The sequence below is a fragment of the Trachurus japonicus genome, chromosome 21 (assembly GCF_045865225.1).
Source record: "Trachurus japonicus isolate A0001 chromosome 21, Traja_1.0".
NCBI lineage: Eukaryota > Metazoa > Chordata > Actinopteri > Carangiformes > Carangidae > Trachurus > Trachurus japonicus.
The window spans coordinates 27,739,272-27,767,218 of NC_140927.1; the positions used below are offsets into that span (position 1 = coordinate 27,739,272).

Consider the following 27,947-nt stretch of genomic DNA (forward strand, 5'->3'; position numbering starts at 1 on the left):
ATGTGACTTTATCAGTCAGTTTTCCATCTGCAGGACTGATCATGATTATTTTAATCCACTCAAAAACAACTTGCACTTCAAACTCCTTCCCTCAGTTCTTATGCACTTTTTTCTCTTTCCCCGGGAGTCGACAGTTTGCGCGTTAAAAATCACACGAGGACACCGTCTTATTTCCGCCGCCCGCGCTCAATCTTTCATTATGTGGTTTTCATGTTTACTCTGCCTGGGAGGAAATCCCTCTCTGCTCTGTGATTATTCACATTAGGTTGTGAGGCTTACAGTTATTTACATCTCTAATAGATTCTTTAATTGAGGTCAAGCTGAGGCGGAGCTGCTGCCAAACAATTCAGATTGGAGAGGTGGTTGTGGTGATGATGGTGGTGGGGGGTTGGAGGGGGGGGGGGGGGGGGGGGGGTTGACTGAAAACATAAAACCCTGGCTCCAGACAGCAATGGATGGCAGCGCTCTCTCCTCTGTAATGACATCACCGGTACATTAACCTTGCAGAGGACAAAGTCTCTGGGGAAGTTGTGACAGCTAAGTGATGAGTCAAAACTTTACCTGAAGATGTTTTGTCCTACGTGTCACCACCGGGGGGTTAGGGTTAGGGTTAGGGGGGGGGACAGTCCAGGTGATCCACAGCAGCACTGATGATCACACTGATACTACAAGTCTGAAGGCTATTGGCTAAGAAGGCTTTTCAAAATAAAAGCCCCTGTGCCTGTTTACAGTCAATCATCCTGTTATCAGTGTTTCCTCTTCTTGTGATATGTCAGTCATGTTTCTGTTATGTTTGCAATAAAGCTGCTACACAAACTGTCGTCTCCACTCTGAGGTTCCTGTGGATATTTGTTTTGCAGCCCAGAGCAGAATTTATTGTGATAATAATTTTATTGACCACTTACTCTTAACTTTCCTCCTTTAGCAGCAGCTCAATAATTTCTCCTTGGGCAACACATAAACACCAGGACGTGGTGTTTCTTAAAAAAAAAAAAAATCAATGAACAAATATCTGTGAGATTTGATTTGGATATTCCTCCCACCCCCCTCCACCCCCCCCCCACTCCCCCCCCCCCCCCCACCCCCATCAACACGACGAATACCAATGTGTTTGTGTAGGTCAAAATCAGCTCTTGTAAACACACACACACACTAATAACACACAAACTGTACACTTGTGTTAAAAGCCCTCGCTCACCTTTTATGCCGTCCTGAGGATGAACAATTTCCCATTCTGATCACTTTTCTAAAGCGCCATTATTACTTCAAAATGTCAGCTTTGCATACAATATATGACGACGTGCCGGCGCGCAGCCACGACGCCGACCCGGCAGATTAATGTTTCCCAGGGGATTAACCCTTCTTGACTGTAATGACCACACGCTGGGATGAAAAGCGTCGCCTCTAGAGGCCACTAGTGAGGGGTTTACCGCTAAGCCCGTTGAACTGTAATCTTGTCCTGACACTTTTTAATCTGAGAAGTCACGGCTTCTACATGGTTGGTCTCAGCAACACTTAGATATATATATAAATAAATAAAAATCCTTCTAGTGGTGAAATACAACCAAAGGGGGTGTTTGCATATTTTTTTTAAGGCCACAGTAATGACTTCATAAAACAGGATGTGATATAAATGTAATGACTTGCTGCAAACTGCATGATATTACAACAAGGGGAAGCAACAGTACAAACACAGACAATACATACTGAAGTAGATTGACCGTGTTATCCAAACTGTGTTTTAGTTGGACGCTGTTGAATGTGACATTACCCGTCTTTTCTATCAAACCATGTCTGATAACTTGTATATCCCTGTTTTCAAATAAACGCATTATTATTATATTAGGTGTAAAAACAGCCTCTGAGCAAACAGGACTGTAAATATAATGACAGCAACACGTCGTCCCATCAGCCTGATGGTTTATTCTAATGACGTAGAAACAATGTAAACCAAACCGTGCATTACATTTCCAACACAATAATGAACCTTAGGGGCTTGATGAGTTTAAATTGCAGTTCTGTTATATATTCTGCACCCGCTCTCCTTTTTATCTACACTTTTTTTCCCTCTTCTTTTTTCTTTTTATCCTTATTAACAATAATAATAGTCATATAATAATTTAATTTGTATGGCACTTCCCTAAACAAAGGCACAAAGTGGTACAAAGAGGAAAAATAACATCAGATAAAAGAGAACTCCCACAGTAGGAGTGGGACATAACAGTATAAATAAAAACCATATATCAAAGGATCTAGCAATAGGTGAAGAAAGTAATTAGGAATAAAACAATGCATATGGAGCCTTACCAAAGGCTGGAACAGAAAAGATGCATATGAAGAGGAAGTCAACGACTCAAAGCGACTGAGAGTTGGGAGAGAGTTTCAGAGTCACTCAGATTGTGGTAGTTAATATTTTCTTTGTAGTGTTAAAAACTGGCACAATACTTGATAATAACACACTAAAGCATTAATTAAGCATTATCTAATACTTCATTCAACATTTATGAAGCATTATTCCTACATTAATACTCATTAGCATGTAATTTATAAACACGGTTATAGATGGAAAGTAGTTCCCTGCACACACCTCTCATTTTTAAATGATTAATGTAATGTAATGTCATTAAACCCAATAAAATACAAATATTTAACTCTGGACTTATAATGTGCTCAATGATTGTATTCATATTCAATAAAGCATCTAAAAATCAAGTATTATATCAATTACAAGCAAGTTATAAATGAACTAATGCTGCATACAATGATTTAGACATGGACTAATGTTAGTGAGTGTGATAATAGATGTTTTATTGTAGATGAGTTAAATCTTCATTACTGTGTAAATTAATTATACTAATTAGTATCAAAGATGAATTATGTAACTAACGCTTCACAGTGTGTGGTTATTACAAAGTGCTACAAAACTGGTTCATGATAAGAAAAAAGAGAGAAAACAGCAGCTTATGACTGGAATAGCAGATGAACTGTGCACTTCAGGTGCTGAGTTGATGCAGTGTAGTCACATGGACATTTGGAGAAGATATTGACTTTCCACAGATAAACTCCCGGCGCTGCCCTCGGTGACCGTAATGATTGCTTACTGGATGGTTAACTGTCAGACGGCCGTCGAGCGGCGGATCAATGCCGAGTGATCTTTAAGTGAGTGGACTCTGAACTTTCTGCCACTTCTCAGCGAAACTCAAAAAGAGTAAAGGTGACAACATGTGGACTAAAGTGATCTCACCTGTCATGTTGCAGTACACCTGCGTGGGCCCCAGGGGACCACTCCCATCCGGATCAATGGAGTAGAAGCCAGAGGAGCTGCCAATCAGCTTGTAGGCCTCGCAGGACGACTCGTAAATGGCTAGAAGAAGGAGAAGAAGGAGAAGGAGAAGAAGGAGAAGAAGGAGAAGGAGAAGAAGGAGAAGGAGAAGAAGAGGAAGAAGAGGAAGAGAGGGGACAGAAGTCAGCCCACGCTCCGGCAGCTCTCTGCTCTCTGAGCCTCATATCTATTCTTAATGTTTTGTGTTGTACTTTTAAATAAATGAGGCAGTGACTGATGTGACATGATACTGCTCCATCTATAGTTTAAAGGCACATTTCCACCACAGGAACTTTCCCCAGGAACCAGGAACCTCTCAAGGTATTAGGAGCATTTCTAACATGAACCAGGAACTAGGTCAAGTTTCCCCCCAAAAACAGCCTTGGTCTGGGGGCGGGGGGGCATTACTTCCTGAAAGTTAAAGATCTTTTGGGGTGGTGTGTGGTCTGCGTGCTTAATATCTCTGATTGGACGAATACTCACAGCATTTTATTTCATTCAATTGCAGCTGCAGCTGAGATTAATATTTTATAAGCTGTCAAGTCTCATTATTTTGCCACTGCTCAGACTTCTTCATCCTTGTTTTTCACCATGTATGTGTTTGAGAAGAAAAACTTGTAGGTATCTGTAATTTTAGGACTAGTACATTTACTAGTATTAGTAATATTTGGTATGTATGTAAATGTAACTAATGAAACGAGTGAAAACAGTAAAGATATCCAGTTGTGTCAGTTTTCTTGTTTCTAGTTTTCCCACATGTCATCAGCCTGGTTTAAATAAACTCCCCGGGACTTTAGGCCTCAGTGGAAATGCAGACGACGAAGGACCACAGGAAACTTTTGGATCCTGACATTTTTTTTCTAGGAACTTAAAGTTCCTGATGTGGAGAGGAACATGCCAACTAAATGACTAAGAGGCCTGATCAGAGGTGATTTACTGTGAAATCCACCGTCCACTCCAAACCAAGCTGAACCCAGCGTCTCCTCAGGGCGTTGTGTGTGTGACTGGGATGTTATTTTCTCAGTGCTTTAAAGGACATGTAATCCTCCACATTAAAGTGTCTGAGACCAATCACCAAACTGGCTTAGCCCGCCTCCGTTAGTTGCTCCTGCTACGGCTGTTTCTTCCTGTTCTCGCACGGCCAACATGCAGTTTACAGCCACAACAGTGGCACATTCACCAGCAGAGACTCATTCACTGTGACGTTAGGAACAGATGAGTCACATTGGTTTAAGGCAGCGGAAGACGATAACTTACTTGTCTTTGTTTTAAGACCACAAGTTTGTTTATTAATTTAGTTTGAAGGCTAAAGTGTTCAGATTTTATCAGGTGTAGCTCCCCAGATAAAGAAAGCCTTCTAATTAGTTGAACTTGTTTACTTCAGCTACCAAGTTTCATTTGTTTTCAAATGTTTACAGACACAGATTTGGACACAACCAGGTAGAAAACAGAAGAATGGTAGAAAGAATCTCATTAGTTTTTATTCTAAAATCTTAAATTGTAAATTAGAAGTGAATCTTCACAAAAACAACAACAGTTTGTGTCCTGGTGAAGAATATTAATATTTCAGGACAGTGGCTCAAGGTCGCTCTCGGACTCAACCTGAGCGTTTGGGGAATATTGTCTTGGTTAAACAGTTTGTTTGGAGTAGGTGTTGTGTCAACTTGTCAGAATCAATTTAAGAGCTGCTGAAGTTGTTCTGTACTTTTATAAAGTAGAATACGTGTTTGTGCAGCTCCCTGGGGAAACACAACTTGAATCCCATCATAATAATTTTGTGCGTCATCCTGTTTGACTTTGGAGGAAAAGTCAGGTTGGGTCTGTAGGTACTTTGTTAGCTTGACATGCTAATATGCATCCTACATTAGCATAAATATTACAAACCATTTTACCAGTGCTGCTGAAGCAGCACTGGTGTTTTGTGCTTTTATTATGGTGGTTTTTATTATGTGTTTTTTTCCATTAGTGTGTGAATGTGTAATACCCCACGTGTAATGTTATGGGATATGTGCAATACTGTTATGTAATTGTTGTTGTGATGGTTTGGCTGGTGATGTACTGTCTGTTGTCATTCTAACTGTGAAGGCATTTATGGTGCAGTTACCGAGTCGAAGACTAATTTCCCTAAGCAGGACAATAAGGTATATCGCATTGTATCGCATTGTATCGCATTGTATCGCATCGCATCGTATCATTTATCGTATTGTATAGTGTATTGTATGGTAACATATCATACCGTATCGTATCGTATCGCATCGCATCGCATCGCATCGCATCGCATCGTATCGTATCGTATCGCATCGTATCGCATCGTATCGCATCGCATCGCATCGCATCGCATCGCATCGCATCGCATCGTATCGTATCGTATCGTATCGTATTGTATCGTATCGTATCACCATCTTCCCAACTGTGTCCACACTGTGTCTCTTCCTTTGCAGTCCCAACAGTCGATTGGTGATTGGGTTCAAATACTCAAGTTTCAGATATTCAAGTCTGAGCTGTAGATAGAAATTATTTGTGGTAGGAAGTTGATGACAGTTGAGTTGGGGGGAAAAAAAGCTTCTATTTTTAATTCGACAGATGCTGTTTTCTGTTATGTTTCCTTCCGACGTGCGAAGAAAACTGCTTTTGCCTGTATATATAAACATATACAAATGTGTTATAGGTGTAATGTTATGGGATATGTGCAATACTGTTATGTAACTGTTGTTGTGAGGGTTTGGCTGGTGATGTACTGTCTGTTGTCATTGTCGCTGTCAAGGCATTTATGGTGCGACCAAAGTGGGATAGTAAAGTATGTATCACATCGCATCTTATCGTATCGTATTGAATCACAAGTTTTCCTCACACGCTTGCTCTTTAAACTGTCCACACCGTGTCTCTTCCTCTACAGCCCCAAACAGTCCATTGGTGATCCAGTTCAAACACTCAGGTTTCAGATATTCAAGTCTGAGCTGTAGATAGAAATCATGTTTTTTTGGGGGGTGGAAGCTGATGACAGTTGAGTTGGGGGGAAGAAAAAAAAGGTGCCTATTTTTAATTCAGCAGATGCTCTTTTCTGTCATGTTCCCTTCCGACGTGCGAAGAAAACTGCATTTGCCTGCATATATAAACAAGAAATCAGTATTCTGGGGCAGGGCAATTTCACACATAGTTTGCAACATCAGTCTCCACAGCCAATATCAAGGTGATGTTGGGCGGGAGGTGTCAGAAACTGACACTTCTACACATACAGTCAATCTAAACTGAGCCCGTCTAAAGCTATTTAAAGATACACCAACAATAATAATAAAAAAAGATTCTCAGAAATTTGAAAAGCTAGAAGAGCTGGCGATGATTGTGAGGTCATGTCAGTTTGAAGGAGGACAAAGTTTTTTGCCTCTCAGCTGCACCCGACAAAAGAAAACTATAAGCAAAGATGTGTGTGTGTGTGTGTGTGTGTGTGTGGCTGAATCAAATGACACAGCTCAGTAGGCCTGGAATAAATGGAGGAGGAGGAGGAGGAGGAGGAGGAGGGTGAGGCAGCACAAGCTGTGATAGCAGGTTTGAGACAAGGTGAAGGAATGAAGGTGAGATGAACTGCTCACAGTTGTGACAGGTGGCTCCGGAGTATCCTGTTCCCGAGCAGTCGCAGGAGAAGGAGCTCCACGTCTGGGAGCAGCGGCCGCCATGTTCACACAGGTTAGGAAGGCATCTGGAAAAAACAACAGCAACAAGAACAACAACACAGTTCAATACTGATTATTCAATAAAAACGTTTTGTTTGACCGACAATCCAGAAGTGGAGGCTGATTAATTTCCCTGTCAGGCTAAATTACTCCTAATACACCTGCGCACTTTAATTTCCCAGCAACCTCGGCTCATGAAAGAAATGAAGATATTATGAGCAACGGCAAGGAAACAAAAAAACAAAACCCGGTACAACCCTCTGAGGCATGAGGTGTCAGCAGAGATACATCTTTTCTTAGCGTTTACAAAGCTGATCTTTTATTTATCAGGTAAGCAAGACCCCGTTGTTCGCTGTTCCCTTTTTCTTTCTTTCTTTCTTTCTTTCTTTTCTTTCCTTTTCTTTTCTTTTTGTCTTCCGTTACGAGCGGCAGCTTTTGAACTCGCCCAAAAGAATCATTTGCTGTTTATTCATGTTTTGTGAAGCCGCATTAAAAATCCCAAACAACTGTGAAATGACGGCGTCTCGTACCGCGCCCTTGTCTCGAGCTTGAGGGGGAGAGAAAAAAAAAAGAAAAGCTGACACATCGACGTGTTCCTCTAAAAATAAAAGAGTTACTGTCACCTTCAGACTAGGATGCCTGTTAATGGGATTTCACCACAATGAGCGCTTCACAGAATTTTTTAAACCGCACTGTTCTGATTAATAGTCCCTTCCTCAAGCCTCCTCCAGTTTCACATAATTGCCAGCCTTTCTAGCGTGCATCTATAATTTCATACACTTTCATCTCTCACCTATTAACTGCAGCGGAGCGGGCCAGCCGCAACACAGATAAGGTTGCACCCATTGGTTTAATTACCATCAAGCTATTTTCTGATCTCGTGTTCGTGAGCGCCCTTACAGGTCATGAAATTACAGTAGCCGGAGCACCTAAGTGCACACTGACCACAAATTGAGTCACGAGATTTAATTAGACACAGAGAGAGAGAAAAAAGGGAAATTAACACTGATAAAAGTTAATTTTCTCACACTCGTGGGGTCATTAATCTGCCACAGTTGCGTGAAATGACAGTGAACGTTGACGCTCCGAGCAACGACATCACAAAGACGCCGACCGCACGCCACCAAAGACGCTTCTTATACATTTAATTTTAGCTCTGAGAAACTTCCTTTGTTTCTGTAAACACACTCACACACAGGCTGCATAATGCATATAGATAAGCTGTTTCATTTGTACTTTAAAGCCTCGCATATTTCTAGTGAAATCCATTATGGAGTGATTTTCAAAGATTGAGAATAAATATTAAATGAAAAGCTTCTGTAGTTTTTTTCCCCACATTTAGATTTCATATCTCAGTTTTTTTTTTTTTTTTTCATTTGGTGATGTTGTTACCTCTTAATGCTGCAATAATGTGTTTCTGTATTTTCTTTTTCTACTCGTGGTTCCTGGTTGGTTTCTAAGCGCTGAGCCTTCAGCTGTCAGGCTTCAAACTTTCCTCTCTGATAAAGCTCACAGTTAGAGTTGGCTCAGGTGAGCCATGAACCATCCCTTAGTTATGCTGCTAAAAGCCGTGGCTGCCGGGGGGATCTCCCATGATGCACCTCTCCCTCTCTCTCTCTCTGCATGTTATTAACTTTGTGTGTCCTCTCTGCTGTGAACATCCACTCTGTCCTCGTCCTGCAGGCGTCTCTGCAGGATCCACACCCGACACTGATATTATTACAATTACCATTATTATTATTATATCATTGCTGTTGTTACTGTGAGTGCCATTATTATTTTCATTTTAAAGGGATAGTTCAACATTTTGGTAAATTGGCCCATTGCCATAATCCCTATAGTCATAGCAGTAGGTTTGTTACCTTTAATTGTCGGTGCAAGCTGTTTTTAGAACGGTGGAGCAGAGCCGTGAGCTGCTCAGAGCTACGCTACGGAGGCTCATTATGGGATTTCTTGGTTTCCCTCATCAAACTCATCAAATACACAATCCAACAACTCCACAACGCTCTGGTGGACAAGTTGTGAGCTGCACATTCACCACGCTATGAGATAATAACACAACGTTACCACACAGAGTTGTGTTAGAGGTAAATTCATGCTAAACCGCTGATGCATGTCCCGTCGGGGGCAGTTTTTCAGCAAGCAGACTGACAGACATTTCTCTCAAAAACAACTCTGTGTGGTAACGTTGTGTTATTATCTCATAGCGTGGTGAATGTGCAGCTCACAACTTGTCCACCAGAGCGTTGTGGAGTTGGTGGATTGTGTATTCGATGAGTTTGATGAGGGAAACCAAGAAATCCCATAATGAGCCTCTGTAGCGTAGCTCTGAGCAGCTCACGGCTCTGCTCCGCCGTTCTTAAAATAGCTTGCACCGACAATTAAAGGTAACGAACCTACTGTTAAGACTATAGTGATTATAGCAATGGGCCAATTTGCCAAAATGTTGAACTATCCCTTTAACTATCAGTTGGACAGAGCTTAAATACATTATAACAAACACTGCACTGCTCTATCTTAATACCTGATAGCACATGAATTACTGTTTATCTCATTGTTAAGAGTTTAATATTGACTCTCTCCACTCTGCTGCTGCAGCAACACTGCGATCTAAACTATCTTGAAATGATCAGTACACAGGGCTGGTCCTGATGGAGCCGCCGCCCTGGTTCTGGTTCTGTTGGAGCTTAAAGTGGTTTTCCCCCCTCTCCACTTTCCACCATGTGTTTGCTAATGGTGGGAACTGTGTGGTTTCTCTCTGGGATATTGTATTTACTCTATAAAAGTGCCTTGAAATAATGTAGGTTGTGATTTGGTGCTACACAAATAAAATTGGATGGAATTGAATTTTCGAGAGGGGGCGAAACCTCTTGTTATTCATTGCGTTGTGTTTTATGATGCAGCATTGTGCCTGTGCAAGATCACTGTCCTCATCAGCCGGGTTCCCAGCAGCAGCAGCAGCAGCAGTTTGTCACTCTGATAAGCTCAGTGCGCTGCTCCACCTGCACATGCACCACACGCTGCACAGCCACAGTCAGCAAGTACTGTAGCTGGTGGAGAGAGAGAGAGACAGAGCGGAGCGTTTAACGTCTGAGAAGCTGGATGTTTCCCTCAGGAGTTGGTGCAGACTCAACCTACAGTAATTAGACAAGAAAGTCAGACTCGGAACGGTGCTAATGCTGCTCCACGTCTGTTTGATGTGGAAATTGGTCAAACGCGTCAACTTTAAAGGAGGAGGATAATGTTTTAATGTTTGTTTACACCTCTTTGTGATAGCACAACAAAAACGGACAGAAATCAGCCATTAATGTAGGTTAGAGCCTCGGCTGCCTGCGGAGTTGGTGTGTGAGTGGGTAAAGATGTCAAGTGTTTCCGTGTTCGTCCACAACTCTTGCCACAAAAATCCACGTTGAACACCTGCGTCCTGATTTGAAAAATCAGGACCATGAAATGAAAAAATGATCTTTTTAACTTTAAAGGGACAACGAGGAGTTTCTAATCGGTTATAAAAAAGTCTCACGTTAATGTGGATGAATCTCCGCTACCCACACTTGTTAATGGGCCCATTTTCGATAAATATATCGTTCTGTCTCTATGGTTATTTTGTTACTATTAGTGGTGGCGGAGATGCTGGTCGAGCCGACCAGCGTTTCTTTACTTTCAGTTTCACAACGAGTCATGAGAATAACGCCGCTGAATCGCCGTTTATGGTCGGAACTACGACGGTATGTGATCCTCTTTGAACCTCTGACTTTAATTATTGATGAATGAAAACATGAGTCCGTCTTGTGCCGGTCAAAAGAATTTTACGGTGTGCGCGGAGGAAAACTCCTCGTTGTCCCTTTAAAGAGGAACTATGCAGACCCGTGAACTCGTACCAGATCGAACTGGTATGACTTCACAGGAAGGAAAAACACAAAGTACGAGTTTCCTTGAACGCACCATGAGTTAGAGAGCAGAGTGACGGAGAGACTCGTGTTTAGGCTGAAATACTTCATGTAAGTGATTGCTGACGGAAAATAGGACTATTTAGGACTTATATTAACAAAAACATTCCACTGATATCTGCTTTAACTCTGCTACATTTTTACCTTAATTAAACAGCTTCCAAGTAATTGTGATGGTTTAATAACTGACGTGTAACTTGTTATAGGGAGAATGGAGTCTCCACCTAGCCTCTCTAGCTGGGAAACAACTTTGCAAGATCTTGTTTATGACAGATAAGACTACACAAATATACACGTTGTAATATTGTTTATGATATATGATGTTATGTCCCACTCTGTTGATTGATTTCTCACCAGCGTCATGGTAAACAAATGCACACGGCCAGGAGCAGGGTTAGCAAAACAGCGGAAAAGTGACCAGATTTAGGGTTAGGGTAGTTCCCCTTTAATCCAGATATTTGCCAAATTCATATCCAAAAGTTATTATCTGAGTATTTTTACAGTATTTTTCAGCGTTGATGTATTTTCTCTTCCTGTAAAATGATTTCAGACATTTGATGACTCATCCTACACTCCAGGGCGGTCCTACAGTAGTTTTGCGTCCAATTAAAATAGTATCTTGAATTTGTATGCCTGAGCTGTGATGAGCTCGTTCTGCCGACGCTGCGTGTGTGTGAGCGTGTGCGTGAGCTTGTGCTAACTCTGTGCAGCATCATGAACCTGCAGCATCACTGCTTCCTTCAGCTCCAGGCTCAGACAGTCTGCATCGTCTCAGTCCAAAACCTGTTTTCGCTGTCTTCTCCTGGTTCCATCACCAAGCCCAAGTCCTCCCCCAGCAGCAGACAATCCCACGGGTGCTGTGATTAGCTTAGTGTGCAACGGGATTGGTGGGATTGGCCGGTAACATGCTATCATGCGGAGAGAGCCGCTTCAGGACGACTTGAAGTTTTTCTGCCCCAAGCGGGTTTCTGAAAACACGTCAAAGATCATTGAATGCCTGGGGCGCGGTGTGACGCAGTGGGTAGAGCAGCACAGTCCTCGCTGCAGTCGGCCACATCGGGCCGCCCTTTACTCCATGTCATTGCCCTTCTCTCTGCCTCCTCATTTCCTGTCTCTCTCAACTGTTCTGTCAAATAAAGGCAAAAAAGCCCGAAAAAATATAGTAAAAAAAAAAAAAGAATGCCTATATCAGTCATTTGTGTGGGGTCACATGACGGCTGGAGCCAATCCCAGCAAACACAGGCTGAGGGCGGGGTTTATCCTGGTATATGTCACTCAATCAATCAAATTGTATTTATAGCACCTTTCAAAGCAAATAAATGCCATTCAAAGTGCTTTACATTTTAATTGAAAAAGTATATAAGAGGTGAAATAACAATATATATGTTATACAGGTGGCCAGTCCACCACACGTCCAGGCCCCGCCCACTGCAATGTAAAAATCCCACTGGCTTTTTGTGGAGGGAACCAAGGCAACGCTGACAAAAACATGTCAACCCAATTTGAAAAGAGTTGGGCTTATTGTGCAGCTCTCCTTCTCCCTTCTGGTCAAACAGTCGAGTGTTGCCTTTTGGATCTTTCTTTCTTTTTTAAAACCACGTTAAATCCTCCGTCTCTCCGTCAATGAGTTTTTAGGGAAACAAACCAAACAGAAAGAAAACACTTGTGTGACTCAGCGTAGGACGAACACCCCCCAGATCTCATCCCATTGTTCTGTCACTTCACCCTCCGACACCACGCTTGTGTTTGCACGTCCTCCGACAGCGAACAGTCTGGCCTAGAAAGCAGCTAGTCTGAAATGTGACAAAGGAGTACGAAGAAGGGGAAGAAAAAAAACAAGACACTTCGCCTGTTTTCCCTCACGTTCCTTTAAATGTTCCCGACGCACGCCGAGGGGACGTTCGCGGACGGAGCTCGTAGGTTCTGTGGATGCGGTCGGCGGGGTAATGAGGGACAGCGTGGCACGCAGGACGGTGGGGAGCAGCTTGTTAGCATCGTCTTCTGCCAGAGAAAGGTGTTACCGAGTTACTGGTGCAGTTTAATTGGATGATCCTGTCAGCATGTTTGTCTCGGCGGGACAAGACGTCAGTGACTTTCAGGGCCGCTCCGCAGACAACAGACTGCCACTCACAAATTAACAATGTGGGCACGAGTAACTCTGCTGCCAAGACGGATCATGTTTCTCCGACTTTCACGTCCGACACATTTTGTCTGTTGAATGTCAGAAATTTCTTTCTTTTTTTTTTTTTTTCTTCCTCCCCCCTCTGAAAACTGTCAAAGTGCTTTACCTGTCTCTTATGTTGCAGGTATTGAACTGAAGCTCATTATAATTTCCCAGCAGTCCTTGCTGCACATGGCTCAGGTTCGTCGGCTGGCTGTTGACGATTATGAGCCGCATACACCCCTGGAAGGTCGCGGATGGGACCTGGCAGTCCATGCTGGGACATCCTGGATGGAAACGACACAAAACTTTTCAGGAAATAGTCTGTTACGGTGTGTTACAAAGAGGAGAAATCAGAGTTTGTATTATCTGAGAACTTAACCACACGAAAAACCACAAAACCGAAACTAAGGAAACGCTGGTCGGCTCGCCCAGCGTTTCCGCCACCACTAATAATAACAAAATAATGATAGAGACAAAACAATATATTTAAAATGGGCCCATTAACAAGTGTGGGTAATGTAGATTCATCCACATTAATATGAGACTTTTTTATTGTCGCGGAATTTTTCGTTCTGCCGCTGGAGAAACTCCTTGTTGTCCCTTTAACACCTAACTACTGTATTTCTACACAGTATTTCTACACTCTAAGGTCACCAGCTTTCTCTGCAGTCAATAAACTGCAGTAACAGTAATATCTAGTGTTTATTATCTATGATATAAAAAGGGAATGTACTTCTCCTCTGCTCTCTTTAATCCGTTTTTTTTCTTTTTTTTTTCACACAATTAAAAACAGCGACTCTTCAGGGACGTCTAGCACAGGTTCACCTTTGCACCCGGTCTGTCTGAGTCAAACAGCTGTGTAATCTGAGTCACATAATGAAGTGAAGTCTCTGCTTGACTCCTGTTGATCTGGATCTGCTGCAGGCGACTGTAGAAAAACATCTCACACAACCAGCTGTTTATCACTTTTAAAGGTCCCATATTTACACTTTTCCAGTGGGAGTGGGAACCAACAGATTGTTTAAAGATATCATCATAATCCCTAAATCACACTATGACATCATTGCAATTTAAACACTTGGTGATATTTTATTGCAACATATATACATTGCAAATTATAACCTTTTTGCAACTGAAAACTTTCTCAACATCTCTTTTATCCAATGAGATAATGTTCTCTCACTTCAATAATTGTCATTCTTGCTGAATAGATTGTCAAGTAAAACACTCACCAACATAGTTTGAGAAGTACTAATAACTTGTCCATCATAATATTGCCATGCAAAATACTGCAATACTACACTGTATATTTATTTTTCAAATGTTTTATCCTGCGTTTTGATCCATAAGAAGTTATATTTGTAGGTTTAAGAGCCAAAACCATCTCAGTGTTGGAGTTCTGATAGCAAGAGGTCAGCGAGCCAATCAGAAAAGAGGAGGGCCTGAACCTCTCCTCTGATTGAATGTGTTGTGACATCACAAAGTGACAGGAAGTCCTGACGGCTGGTTTCAAGGTTCAGTTTCTGAATACAGGCTGTGTGGACTGAGGCTTTGATACTTTCACAGTATTAATATTGAGCCTCGAGCTGATCTATAATCAGAAACAGACACAGAAATACCACTTAATGCAGTCTAACTTGGACCTAACAGTGTGAGAAGCCACTTACCTCCAAAGTAAAAGTTGCCTCTTGCCTCCACCTGCTCCCACAGCTCGGTGGTGGGGCAGAGCTGGCCGTCCACGCTCAGAGAGATCTGCAGGTTCCTGGTGTCCAGACTGAGTGAGTGCCACAGCCCGTCGCTCACTCTGTGACCTGCACATGAGCAAACACTTCAGTTAGAACGAGTTATCTGTCACAGACCACAACTTTGTGTTTTTGTCTGAATGTTTCACAGTCCTGGTGGTCGACCGCCGGCCTTCGTGTCGTCAGGGAGAACACCACTCAGGTTGAATTAGTTTGGGTTTTAATTAAAGACAGACTTTCAGATACTTCTGATGGGGATGTTTTTGTAATACCTGCCAAAACTGCAGCCAAAGAGCATCATTTCCTCTCGGCACAATCCCCCCCCCACCCCACACCTACCCCACCCCCCCTCCTCACAGTTGTTTTTACTGTCACTGACACAGGAGTCTCAAACACTTCCAGCCTAAAACACAAGCCCCCCCTCCCCTCTCTCCCTCCTTCACTCCGTCACTTGTCAACAAACTTCTTGCTGCATATTTTACCATCTAAGATGAAATTAACATTTAATGAGGAAAAGTGAGTCTAATATCGGCTTCTTGGTGTTAATTAACCACCATCAACAAACACTGTGGTTGCATGGAAAACAGTGGTATATCGTAACAGAGTGCTGCTTTCGTACACAGCTATTTATACCTATACCTATACATACACCTTCACCATCCCTGCAGGTGTTTGACAGCTGCAGTTACTTCTGATACAACTGATTAAGACTCAGCAGAGCCGTAATAATCCCATCAAACGTAACGTATTACGCACACAAATCACACGTTAGTGCATAGAACAGCACAGATCAACTAAAACACTGTCAGGAGCTGTTTTTGTTGGCAGATTTGAAAACTTGTGAAGCTTTCACATATTTAACTCAAGGAAAAACAATATTGCTACTAACTATAACTTCACCTGACTCGTTCCTACACCTGATCAATTAATTAAGTCTCCAGTTCACATGTGAGGATGTTGTTGTCTGCTTAATTAGTGAAACACTTCAAACATAAATCACGTTAATTGTGTCGAGTTCATGGTTACAGATCAACACAGCTAGTGCACATGATTATAAAACTGTTGTTTTATTATTAATACGTTTCCAAAGCTCTTTGACTGCTATGACAGCAACATTTCGCTGCCTGTGTGTACATACATAGACATAACAACGCCACTTAACAGCAGACACATGCAACTGGTTGGTTTTGCATTTTCAACACACACAGACGACGGAAATGTCAAAATGTCTCCTCTAAGGATGCAAACACTTCCACATCCATACTGATTACCACCACCAACAGCGTGGGAATTGTTTCTCCATTAACTCACCAAGCTGCGACATAAACCGGCTTCTCTCTGCGCTGCAGGAAAAAGTATCACTGAGCCTTGTTTTCTATCAGTTGATATTATCCACAGACGCGCTTGGAGCTTCCACTCTCAAACCCCCAGACTCACTTCATCATTCTGCCCTCAGATTCATTACTGGCACGCCGCTGCATTCTGTAAACACTTAGTCCTTATTGGACATTCATCACACTATAGAACATCTGTGCTGGACCGACCGCGGGACCCGACTCCTCCAGCTGTCTCATGATTCACACCAGTCCCACAGGTTCACAGAACAATATCTGCCTTTGTGTTTTTTGTGTGCGTTGAACATACGGAACCGTCGACGGCAGCGAGTCCCAACCGTTCTGATGTCATAACGTTACGCACATCCTCAGTGCACCTTTAATCGTGATGATTAAACATTGGGGACTGAACTGAAAGCAGGTGTAACGTGTAGGAAGGGTACGATGTAGTACAACTGGTGATAAGTGGGGGTGTTTACTGGCAGAAATCTGGCCATACAATATTTATCACGATACAGAGGCATGTACGATATATCGTGATATGCTGCAATACTATAAACTATAAAGACACTACATATTCTTGCGCATCTGATTTTACTCCATTTCTACGTCTGGACATGTTATTGTGCATTATAGTATTTATGTTTATGTGTCTTTTATTGTTTGCCCAGGTCCCACCATTTATATAGACTTTGATTTTTCCCTTTTTTGACTGTGCTACACACTTGAGCATGCGATGAGCCAACGACTTCTACTCTCAGTAGATTTCATTGTTCAGTTGGAGCAGAGGAGGCGGGGGTTGATTAATTGCTGCCAACCATCAGTTAGAGTTTAAGGGCGCTTTCACACCTAATAGATATTGTTTCCATATAGTCCAGTTAAGTTGCTTTCACACTGCTGTTATGACAGCGGACTAAAGGATCTACCGACGCCATGTCGTCATTACCCGCAAGGGCTGCGCCTGCTTATAACTGTCAGTGATTGGCTTGTGGATGAGCAGCGTCTGACATTAGCGCATAGAAAGTGCTCTGAAAAAAATAAAATAAAAATATGTGTAAATATATATATAGCTGGAAAGCACGCTGTGGTTTGTAATCACGGTGCAGAAGAGTGAGTTTAGAGCTGATGAAAGGAGAGACAAAAGAGGGTCGTGCCGCAGCGAAAATGCTCTCATTGATGAGAGCAGCAGCGATCAGGGATCAGCTGTTTTGTGTAGTGGAGGACACACACGTGCGCACACGTGCGCACACGCGCGATCCTCCTCAGATGCAACTGCATCTCTCCAGGTCACTTGTGTGTGTGTGAGTGTGAGAGAAATAAAAGCTCTGACTTGCTGGGATAGGGAGTGTGCAGACGTTGTTTGGTGTCACCCGACACCCGCTGATAAATATCCGTCTTTTTCCGACGTTTTTCGGTGGAAAAAAAATATATTCGGGTCAATGTATCAAAAAATAGGCCATATAAAAAAAATGCATGTATCATTTGGGGATTTATATTAAACACTCTACTGTTTAATTCCGTGTAAATGTTTACAAGTGTAGCCTACACTGACACACCCATCCCTCTGACCAAATCTGGATATAATATTTGATTATGAGCCTTGAGTGGCTTCCTTGGGGTGACCCGTTTTCGCACACTGCAGCTAAACGTAATATGTATCTAAGATGCTCTGCAGATGCTGTTGTACGTGTGTGAAATAAATTGAATTGAATCTCCTCTCCCCAAGTGTTGCAGCGGCTCCTCTTTCCTTTTTTTCTGTTCATTTACTTTTTTCGGCACGAGCGAATCTGACATTATTTCCTGTATTTGGTCTGATAGTTCGAACCTTCCAAAAAAATGCTTTCACACTACGCAGCAGCGGACCTTGGTCCAGGATAGTCCGGACCGAGACCACCTCCTGAGGCTGGACCAAAGACTCGGCCTTTAGTCCGGACCGTGGTCCGGGGGAGCTTCACACCTGTCAATTTGATCCGAACTATGTGGAAAGTCTGAAAGTCCGGACCAAAGGAGGTAGGTGTGAAAGCCCCCTTAAATGCAAACACACAAAAATGAACCACCACCGTTCCAAAAAAATCGTTACAGTGCTTTTGAATATCAATGCAGTATTGCAAAACGAAATGACGCGATATTTCAGTTTATCGATATTTTCTTACACCGCTGGTGACAACATATCACATTACATCGTAGGATTTATCACAATAACAACAGCAACTTTTCCTTAGATTTACTGGGGTTTTTGTTTGTTTATTTTACAGTATATGAAGAAAGAGAGAAAAAAAAAAACTTATAAAAAAGTACAGATAAGCAGGGGGTAAATGAGTCACAATGACAACATTTCTATAGTTTAAGAGATAAAGCCAGATCCAGGGTTTAGAAACAGTTCAGTACTTTTTGTTCCATTCATCCATATTGTTTTCTCCACATCAAAACAGAGCAGAAATCTTCTCATACAGTATAACGCTATAGTAAGCATTGAGAGAGAACATCAATTTTAAGTCCAATCCAACAAAAGTTTGAAGTCAATTTATTGGTGTTTTAGATGCTGGACATTGGGTGGTATTTTGCTCTAACCTAAACTTTCTGTTTGTACTGTTCTGTTCTGCAAATCATTTATCGAGATGAACACAAACACATTCACGACACCTCAGCATTTCAATGCGATGATCTCAAACCACCCGGAGCTCAGCGTTCAAATGGTTTCAATGAATATCGTCTCCTTTTTGAATTCCAACTCGGTGCATTTCTGTGCACAGACACCTCGGCGCTCATCGAGGCGTAAAAAAATAAATGAGAAAATATTGTAGTGATTGTGATTGTGAATTGTGCTGTGTCGGTATTTCTCACCCGGTGCCATGACTAGTCTGTTTATTTCTGATCTTTTACTTCCCACATCTAATCATCCTGATGCTCATTTTGCAAAATGTCCTCCTTGATTTCTGAAAATTGTGTTTCACCATTTGTTCCTTTGTTTCATCCAATTCGTTCCCCTTCAGATGCCACCATTTCCCTTCTGGTGGAAAAAACTAAAAAAATCAAAATATAAACTTGATTTTTCTTTTTCTCCCACACAAATTGCTATATATAATAATTTGTTACCTGGGAACCCCCAAAAAACAGAAAATCATTTTAAGGACGAGCACGAGGCTCCACTCCAGGCCTGATCCACACAAACATTTCTGTTAGATTTCCGGTGCCAGCTCATCTTCACAGAGCTGCAGCTTTCCACGAGGACAATGACAGCTGGGAGTCCAGACTACTGAGCCACACCTCAGTTCAGACTGCACACCGGGCGCTCACCCCCCCATGACTAAATCTGCATCCAGATTGAGCTGTTGCTGCAGCTCGGGAGCAAGCGGAGGTGGATGTGAACGTGGGTGTGGGCTGGCGGTGGGAAGCGGTCACGCAGAATTGCACCCTGGGAGTTATTTTAGCGGTGTCTAGAATCAGATATGTCCGAGCTCTTGGGAGAACTGGAGGTTTCCACAGCGAGTCCAGCGGCGCCTGTCGCTTTGCAGCGAAGCTCTTCGTGCCGCGAGACTGTTGGTGCCACGGGCGTTTTTCTCCACTCCATTGACCGTTTCATGGAATAAACAGCGAGGCCGCGAGGGACCGCCGCCGAGCATCAGCGGGAGTTTCCTTACCTACCCATCGCATGTTCAGCTCATATATCATGATCTCTACTTGCTGCTGTAGCTGCTGCTGCTGCTGCTGCTGCTGCTGCTGCTGCTGCTGCTGCTGCTGCTGCTGCTGCTGCTGTTAATGCTGCTGCTGCTGCTGCTGCTGCTGCTGCTGCTGCTGCTGCTGCTGCTGCTGCTGCTGTTAATGCTGCTGCTGCTGTTAATGCTGCTGCTGCTGCTGTTAATGCTGCTGCTGCTGCTGCTGCTGCTGCTGCTGCTGCTGCTGTTAATGCTGCTGCTGCTGCTGCTGCTGCTGCTGCTGCTGCTGCTGCTGGTGATGCTGCTGCTGTTAATGCTGCTGCTGCTGCTGCTGCTGCTGCTGTTAATGCTGCTGCTGCTGCTGCTGCTGTTAATGCTGCTGCTGTTAATGCTGCTGCTGCTGCTGCTGCTGCTGCTGCTGTTAATGCTGCTGCTGCTGTTAATGCTGCTGCTGCTGCTGCTGCTGCTGCTGCTGCTGCTGCTGCTGCTGCTGCTGCTGCTGCTGCTGCTGCTGCTGTTAACCCTCAGGTGCCCCTTCAGCCTTTTTCAATTTTTACCCCTTGACACAATTTTCAACTTGTAGTAAGAGACATTTAGACATCAGTTACTCCAAAAATTTTTGTGATACATATAAGGCTGGATCTTGACCTATCATAAAAATCACTTTTGACATGGGTTACAAAATTTTTTAACCCCTTCCCGGCCTGTTGTTGTTGCAGCAACAACACATGAGTTCTCTATTTTCATTTATTTTTAGAAAATTTATTTTTTTATTTTTTTATTCTTTATTCCAGTCTGTATTATATTCTGAAGGTTTTTTTTCTAAGTGGATTGTTGATATATCATTCATACAACATTTTATTCATACGCATATGGCGAAATATGATTTTTTGTACGGTATTGACAGTATTTTCTCATTTACAGAGTGATAAAAAGAGATATCCAAAATTCCTTCGGGGAAAACTTTAGACACAAATATGTCAACAAAATAAAAAAAGAATTTTGAAAATAACTTTATCCATTTCAGTTCTGTAAATGTAAATGTAAATGTAAATAAATCAGTGCATATTTCATTAGATATTGCCTCATTTACATATTTAAACATAAAATTTCAGAAAACTTGTAATACAAAAAATGTTTGTCTAAATGTGAGTAATAAAATTGGAACGTTACATGGTGATGATACCTGTTAGTTAAATTTTTTTTTCAAAAATACATTGAAAATCCCATAGGCGGAGGTGGACATTTCCGTCCGACGAAGGATCATTAACGTGTTTATTTTTCATTACGAGCCCAAAAATTGGACTATCATTCTGAATTTTGGGACATTCAGAGGTGACCCAAAAATACACCTCCTTGCCAAAAATCAGCCCCCAGTGACCTTTCCTTTGACCGTGGGGGGGTAGGATAGAATGCCAGCTGCTGCTGCTGCTGCTGCTGCTGCTGCTGCTGCTGATGACTGTAAGACAAAGCTTGTTTGCTTGTGTGAAAATTAAGCCCATGCTGTGGATGCAGATCATTTCTGGGCTGAACGGAGGAAGATACGGATCAATATCCTTTCCACACCAACGCTCTTGTGCTCCCGCAGCATTTTATCAAACATCGCCTATGGCATGGTATCCCTGAGCAACCCCATTGTCCACATGCCACACTGAGAGAGAGGGACAGAAGGAGGGAGGGGGGAAGGGGGGAGGGGGGGGGGCACTTTTCTTTATATCTCTAATGAAGCTCCACAGCCAGATGAAGACGAAAAAGAAAAAGAAGAAGAGGGTTAAATATAGAAATATTACCTGAGTTACAGCAGCTTGGAGGAGGAGGGGGGGGGGGGCCCTGCAGCTCCGTTTAATGATTTGCACCCAGACGCCTCCGCTGCGCCACATTGACATCGCTATGAGGTGTGTGATGCTGTTGTGCCTCGGAAGGGGAGCAGCAGTAGTGAGAAAGGTGCTCGGTAATCTACCGACTTGATTCGCTTTTAATTAAAATCCTCCGTTTGAGATTGACAACTTTTTACCCTCTTTTTCTGCTGCTGCTGCTGCTGCTGCTGCTGCTGCTGCTGCTGCTGCTGCTGCTGCTGCTGCTGCTGCTGCTGCTGCTGCTGCTGCTGCTGCTGCTGCTGCTGCTGCTGCTGCTGTTAATGCTGCTGCTGCTGCTGCTGCTGCTGTTAATGCTGCTGCTGCTGCTGCTGCTGCTGCTGCTGCTGCTGCTGCTGCTGCTGCTGCTGCTGCTGCTGCTGCTGCTGCTGCTGCGTACATGGTGCTGCAGCTTCCAAGTGTTAATGATAATGATGACTTTTGCAGCTGATTAAAAAAGAAAAAAAGAACATTACATATTCTTGCACATCTGATTTTACTCCATTTCTACGTCTGGACATGTTATTATGCATTATAGTATTTATGTTTATGTGTCTTTTATTGTTATCCCAGGTCCCACCATTTATACTGACTATGACAATGACAATAACGAACTTAAACTTTGATTTTTTTTCCATTCTTTGACTGTGCTAAGTTAGATAACACTTGATTATGCGATGAGCCAATGACTTCTACTCTCAGTAGATCTCATTGTTCAGTTGGAGCGGAGGAGTCGATGGCTGATTAACGAAACAAAATGATGCGATAGTTCAGTTTATCGATATTTTCTTACATCCCTGGTAACAACATATCACATTACGTTGTAAGATTTATCACAATAACCACAGCAACTTTTCCTTAAATTTACTGGGGGTTTTGTTTGTTTGTTTTTGTTACTTTATTTTTAGTCATTTATTTTACAGTATATTCTGCTGCTGCTGCTGCTGCTGCTGCTGCTGCTGCTGCTGCTGCTGCTGCTGCTGCTGCTGCTGCTGCTGCTGCTGCTGCGTACATCTTCGCTAATGGTGCTGCAGCTTCCAGGTGTTAATGATAATGATGACTTTTGCAGCTGATTAAAAAAGAAAAAGAAAAGAAAGAAGGATGATGAGGCGTCAACAGGTAACTGGTTTGTGCAGCCAGTCCACTTTACTCTCCGCTTGTTTGGTTATGATTTAGCACATCCATCAGAGGGGAGATCTCCAGCTGTTCACATGATCACACACACACACACACACTGGAACGGCGTTATTCTGGTAGCCCTGGTGTAATTAGGAAATTCAGACCCCCCCTTCCCTCCTCCCAACTCCTTTTGCACGTCTTGTGTTTGATGCAGTTTATTCACAGAGGGCAGGTCTGCGTTTTACACACATTTGTTCGACTAGATCCCCGGGATTATCTCTCAGTACGTTTAAAATGTTAATGGTCTCCTTGCTGAGTAGCTGCATTAGCCCCCTCCCCTCCCCTCCACCCCCCATCCCCTCAGCCTGTAACCAACCATTTGTAACTGAGATGATATCTGCGCGCCCTGCTCGGTAATCATTTTTTTTTGAGCAGTGACCTCTAAAGAAAAAAAAAGAAAAAAGAAAAATCCGCCTGAGGAAGAAGCAAAAGGAGGAATCCTAATGAAAACAAGTGAGTGAATGGATAAATAAATTAAAAAGTCAATTCATATACAAGATTACCACTCTGCTCTGCTAAATTAATTTTCGGTGAAACTTTTATTTCATACATAATTGCGACGACGCCGGGACCCCGGGTCGCCTCGCCGCAGCGGCCATGACACCGATTGGCCCTTCAGCTGTTCGTTTAATGCAGTCGGAGGTAAATGATATGAAAGGAATTACCGTCCCTCAGCTGTAGTTGTCTTCTCTCCTCTATATATTTCCCTGCAGCCCACCATCTGCTGTGAGCCTGGCTCAGCCAACCAATCACAGTTATCTGTGTTATCTCTGCTAAGCAATCCCACACGGACGATTGGATGATATTTTCCCTCTGTGAAGAAGAAATGTTTTTGAGTTTATTGGGGGACAAAGGTGATAAAAGTAAGTCAGATGAAAATTACTCGCGCCCTCGCCCTTCCCAGATTCTTTGGATGGTGTGTGTGTGTGTGTGTGTGTGTGTGTGTGTGTGTGTGTGTGTGTGTGTGTGTGTGTGTGTGTGTGTGTGTGTGTGGGGTGATGCTGTCTTGTTTTTCTCTGCCTCAGTTGAGTGAAGCACGAAAAAACAAGTGAGGCTGGTCAGACTCTGTGCGCTTCGGGGTCACCAAGCTCATGTGTGTGTGTGTGTGTGTGTCAAGTCCCCCACGAGTATAGAAGGAAAATAATATATATTTATACTGTATATAAAAACCACTCCTTGGTGTACTGGTCTCTAAGGTCGAGCCTGAGGTCAGGTCCCGGGCTGCGGTCGCCATGTTTCTTTTCTCTTCTTCTTCCTCTTCGTCTCAAGGTTTTTTAATTAATGCAGCGAATGTTCACATTCAGTGTTATAATAATGTTATAATAGTCACCAAAACGTTTGTTTGGATCCTTGAGCTCTGAGCAACGTGTTGAATGGATTTTCTTTTCAACACAAATCATTGAGGGTTTTTTTTTTTTAGATCCAGTAATGTTTGCATCTTCTTCTTCACTTGACTTTGAAGGTGCACTGCAGCAGACTGCGTTGCCACGGACACGTGACACAGAAGAAGACACAACACTCAAGACCTCCACAGAGAAACATTCAGAGTTTCATCTGAGTAAATAACAACATGTTATTATGCAGCAGCTAAACATTAAAAAAACATTTAAAAAATGGTTATACTGGCAATAGGACAGTAAAAACACTTAGTTAGTTAGTTAGTAAAAACAGCGTCAGAAATGACAGGATCACAACTACCACAGTTACAAGACATCTACACTATCCGCAGCAGGAAGAAAGCACTCAGCATGATGAAGGACACGAGTCACGCCAGTGGAAATAATGAAAGAAATGACAAACAAACACTGCATGTCTCCCACATCAGGCAGGTAAGTCGCCTCTTCATTGTAATGTAACAAGTGCCGATGAGAACCGGTGTCAAAAAGGAAAAAAGGAGGGGGGAAAAAAATCGATCACGGACTTTCATGATCGATTACCATGGCAACAAACGAAGCTTCGAAGCTTCAAATTTTTTGGGTCAGCCCTACCCGGCATACAGCCTTGTTTCCTATTGGCCCTCAGGGAAGCGTCTACAGGGCATCAGACCGTTTCTACCCCCAGGCGGGCAGACGACTGAACAGTAGTTTTATATGATTGTGAAGGCCGTGCACTATTGATTGATTGATTGATCTATTTATTGGTGCTTTTTATTGTATATTGCCTGTTTTACTTTGTCACTGTTTTTTATTATATGCTGTTAATGTTATTATTGTTTTTTACTTTTTAAGGGCTAAGAGAGAGCCAGGGCAGACTACATTTCATTGCATTGACTGTAACTAACTAACTAACTAACTAACTAACTAACTAACTAACTAACTAACTAACTAACTAACTAACTAACTAACTAACTAACTAACTAACTAACTAACTAACTAACTAACTAACTAACTAACGGCAGTGGCTCAGGAGGTAGAGCAGGTCGTCCAATAATCAGAGGGTTGGCGGTTCGAATCCCGCTCTCTCCCAGTCTCTGTCGTAGTGTCCTTGGGCCAGACACCTCACCCACCTTGCCCCGTGTGGATGTGTATGAATGATCATGGTGGTGGTGGGAGGGGCCGTTTGGCTTCCGTCAGTCTGCCCCAGGGCGGCTGTGGCTACACACGTAGTTTACCACCACCGGTGTGAATGTGTATGAATGAATAGTGGTTGCTGTACGCGCTTTGGGTATCGGGTAACAATAGAAAAGCGCTATATAAATGTAATCCATTATTATTATTATTAACATCTGGCCATCTATTGGCTTTACTGCTGATCTGGTGGGGGGTTGGTGGCTGGAGCCAATCACAGCTGACATAAAGTGAGGGTGGGGTTTGACAGTCGACCTGGTTTGGAGAAACCCCACACAGGAACAGAGAGAACATGCAAACTCCAGACCCCTGTTGCTGAACCCTCCATGTATGTCTGTTGGCGTGTGTGTAGCCTACATGGGTATGTGTATGTTTATGTCTGGCTGGGAGCACCTGTGTCGGGCTCTCTGATTGGCCAGCTGATTGAAACCCCCCGCTGTGGGCTGCCTCGCTCTCTCCATCCTGCTGCTGCTGCACGTCGTCGTTTTGTTTTGCACCTGACAACATGGATCTCACACACGACGTGGCACACAGGCTCCCTCACACACCACTGACACTCACCTCCACTCCATCACACCTTTCATCTGTCAACCCGACAGTAAAGCACTTTGCATGGCTCCACATTGCTCTGCCTTCTCTACGTTTTGTTACGCCCCTAGATATATATATATATCATTTCCTATTAATAGTGATATTACATTCACATTGAGGTCATATTTCTCATTAGTAATCTATCATATGAAATGTGTGTGTATGTATATAAATATCTACCTAAGTTGGTGATATAATTGATATAAACAGTTATTAATGAGAAAGCTAATGAATATATAAGGGCTGTATGATAATCAGTGGGTGGGAGTCAAGAGGTTGTGATATGTTTGTTTGTGGTTAAATGACCTACTTTTGTTTGATATTATCACATATGTTTTCTATGCATTTTTGCTGTATTTCTATGTGTCGTTTCTGTTTGTATTTTTTACCTTGTGAAGCACTTTGTGAGTCCTCTCGGGGAAAAGTGCTATATAATACATTTTACTTTACTTACTTTACTTAATAAAGTTTGTTTTTTAACCTGAAAACTGAGGAAGAATTCAGATATTCAATACGAGCACTAAAAAAAGAGAGACAAGGTCAATGTCAGAGGAGCCAGGGACGGTCCACACAAACAAGTGTGTGTGTGCTTGTGTGTGTATGTGTGTGTGTGTGTGTGTACCAGGGCTGCAGACTCACCAGTGGAGACCTCTGATTTCTGCTGTCCGGCGCTGTGCAGGGTCACATGCAGTCTGGTGTTGCTGATCTGCAGCTCCAGTCTCTGGGGCTCGGGGTTCAGCTGCACCGAGAACAGCAGCCCATCTGGATTCCACGTCCTGAACTGGAAGCGAACGGAGAAGCCCCCCGCGGCAGACGCCACCGCCGCCGCCGCCGCCGCCGCTGACGGGAGCGACAGGAAGCTGCTGCTGGAGCTCAGGAAGGTGCAGGCCACCAGCTGGGGCTGCGAGCACGAGAAGGTCACGTTACCCTGGAGGACGACAAAGAGCCAAGGACGCAGATTTGCATGTGGTATGTTTGTAGGGGAGATGGCGGCGGCGGGTCTCATGTGAAATTCATCGAGATACGTCTGGAAATAAATGTCATGTTGATTTGCACAAAGAGGCGGCAGATGGTTAAAGAAGCATGAGCAGAAACGTCACCCCAACTACCAAAACCAGATTCATTAGAGGAGACCTTTAACCAGCTCCACTTGAATTATTCGGCTTTAACTGTAAATTAATCAGCAGAAGCAATTAGTGCTACTTAGTTGAAAATATAAATTCATAGTAATGACACAGCTGCTGCATTTTATAGTGTATGAGTTGAAAAATTAACTAATAAAAATCAACTAATAACAATAAAAGAAACATGGTAATTAAAGGAATGATTTCATATTTTGTGAATGATGCTTATTGGTGGAGTAAACACAAACTAAACATCAGTCGTCTCGTCTCATCTAACCTCCCCGTTGATCCAGAATTATGTGTAGAATGAGCCAATTATATGAAATAATCTCATCTCACAGTCTCCCCGCCTTTCAACTTGGACAACCAGGGATCCACGATAACTATCGGTACCGATAACAGCAAAGTCCAATACTAGAGCCGATTATAATCAGCCAGCATTGCCTTGATTTCACTCATTTTCAGACCATTTTTCCCCCTAAGTTGATTTGAAACAATAATAAATGCTGATTTTTGAAGAGTCATAACTGTTGTTGTTTTTGTTGTGATTACAAAACAACAGTAGTGATGTCGGTTACTTATTTTGTTAAATCAGAGGCAGAGCTACAACATTAAATTTAGGCCTGCAAGACATCAGCAAAATGTCCGATCAATATTACAATGACGATGTGACTTGCGATGAATAATAAGCGACTATTCAGGTGTGCATATTAACCACACAGTTCCAGTGTCTTTCTGAAAACAACTCAATAAGCTGTAGTACACACACCAGGCCTGTAGTGGCGCTGTAACACTGG

The 27,947-nt window shown here is 42.8% G+C and overlaps 1 protein-coding gene across 1 annotated transcript in view; it reads right to left on the bottom strand.

The window, feature by feature from the left end:
* The window catches only part of cntnap5a (contactin associated protein family member 5a), a 126,530-nt gene that overhangs the window by 49,149 nt on the left and 49,434 nt on the right, over nucleotides 1-27,947 (bottom strand). Inside the window, exons 8-12 of the mRNA XM_085764943.1 lie at nucleotides 26,666-26,954; nucleotides 14,772-14,915; nucleotides 13,229-13,388; nucleotides 6,913-7,019; nucleotides 3,245-3,364 (exon numbers count right to left, since the gene is read on the bottom strand). Coding sequence (XP_085621069.1) covers nucleotides 3,245-3,364; nucleotides 6,913-7,019; nucleotides 13,229-13,388; nucleotides 14,772-14,915; nucleotides 26,666-26,954 — 820 coding nt within the window. The remainder of the gene's footprint in view (nucleotides 1-3,244; nucleotides 3,365-6,912; nucleotides 7,020-13,228; nucleotides 13,389-14,771; nucleotides 14,916-26,665; nucleotides 26,955-27,947) is intronic.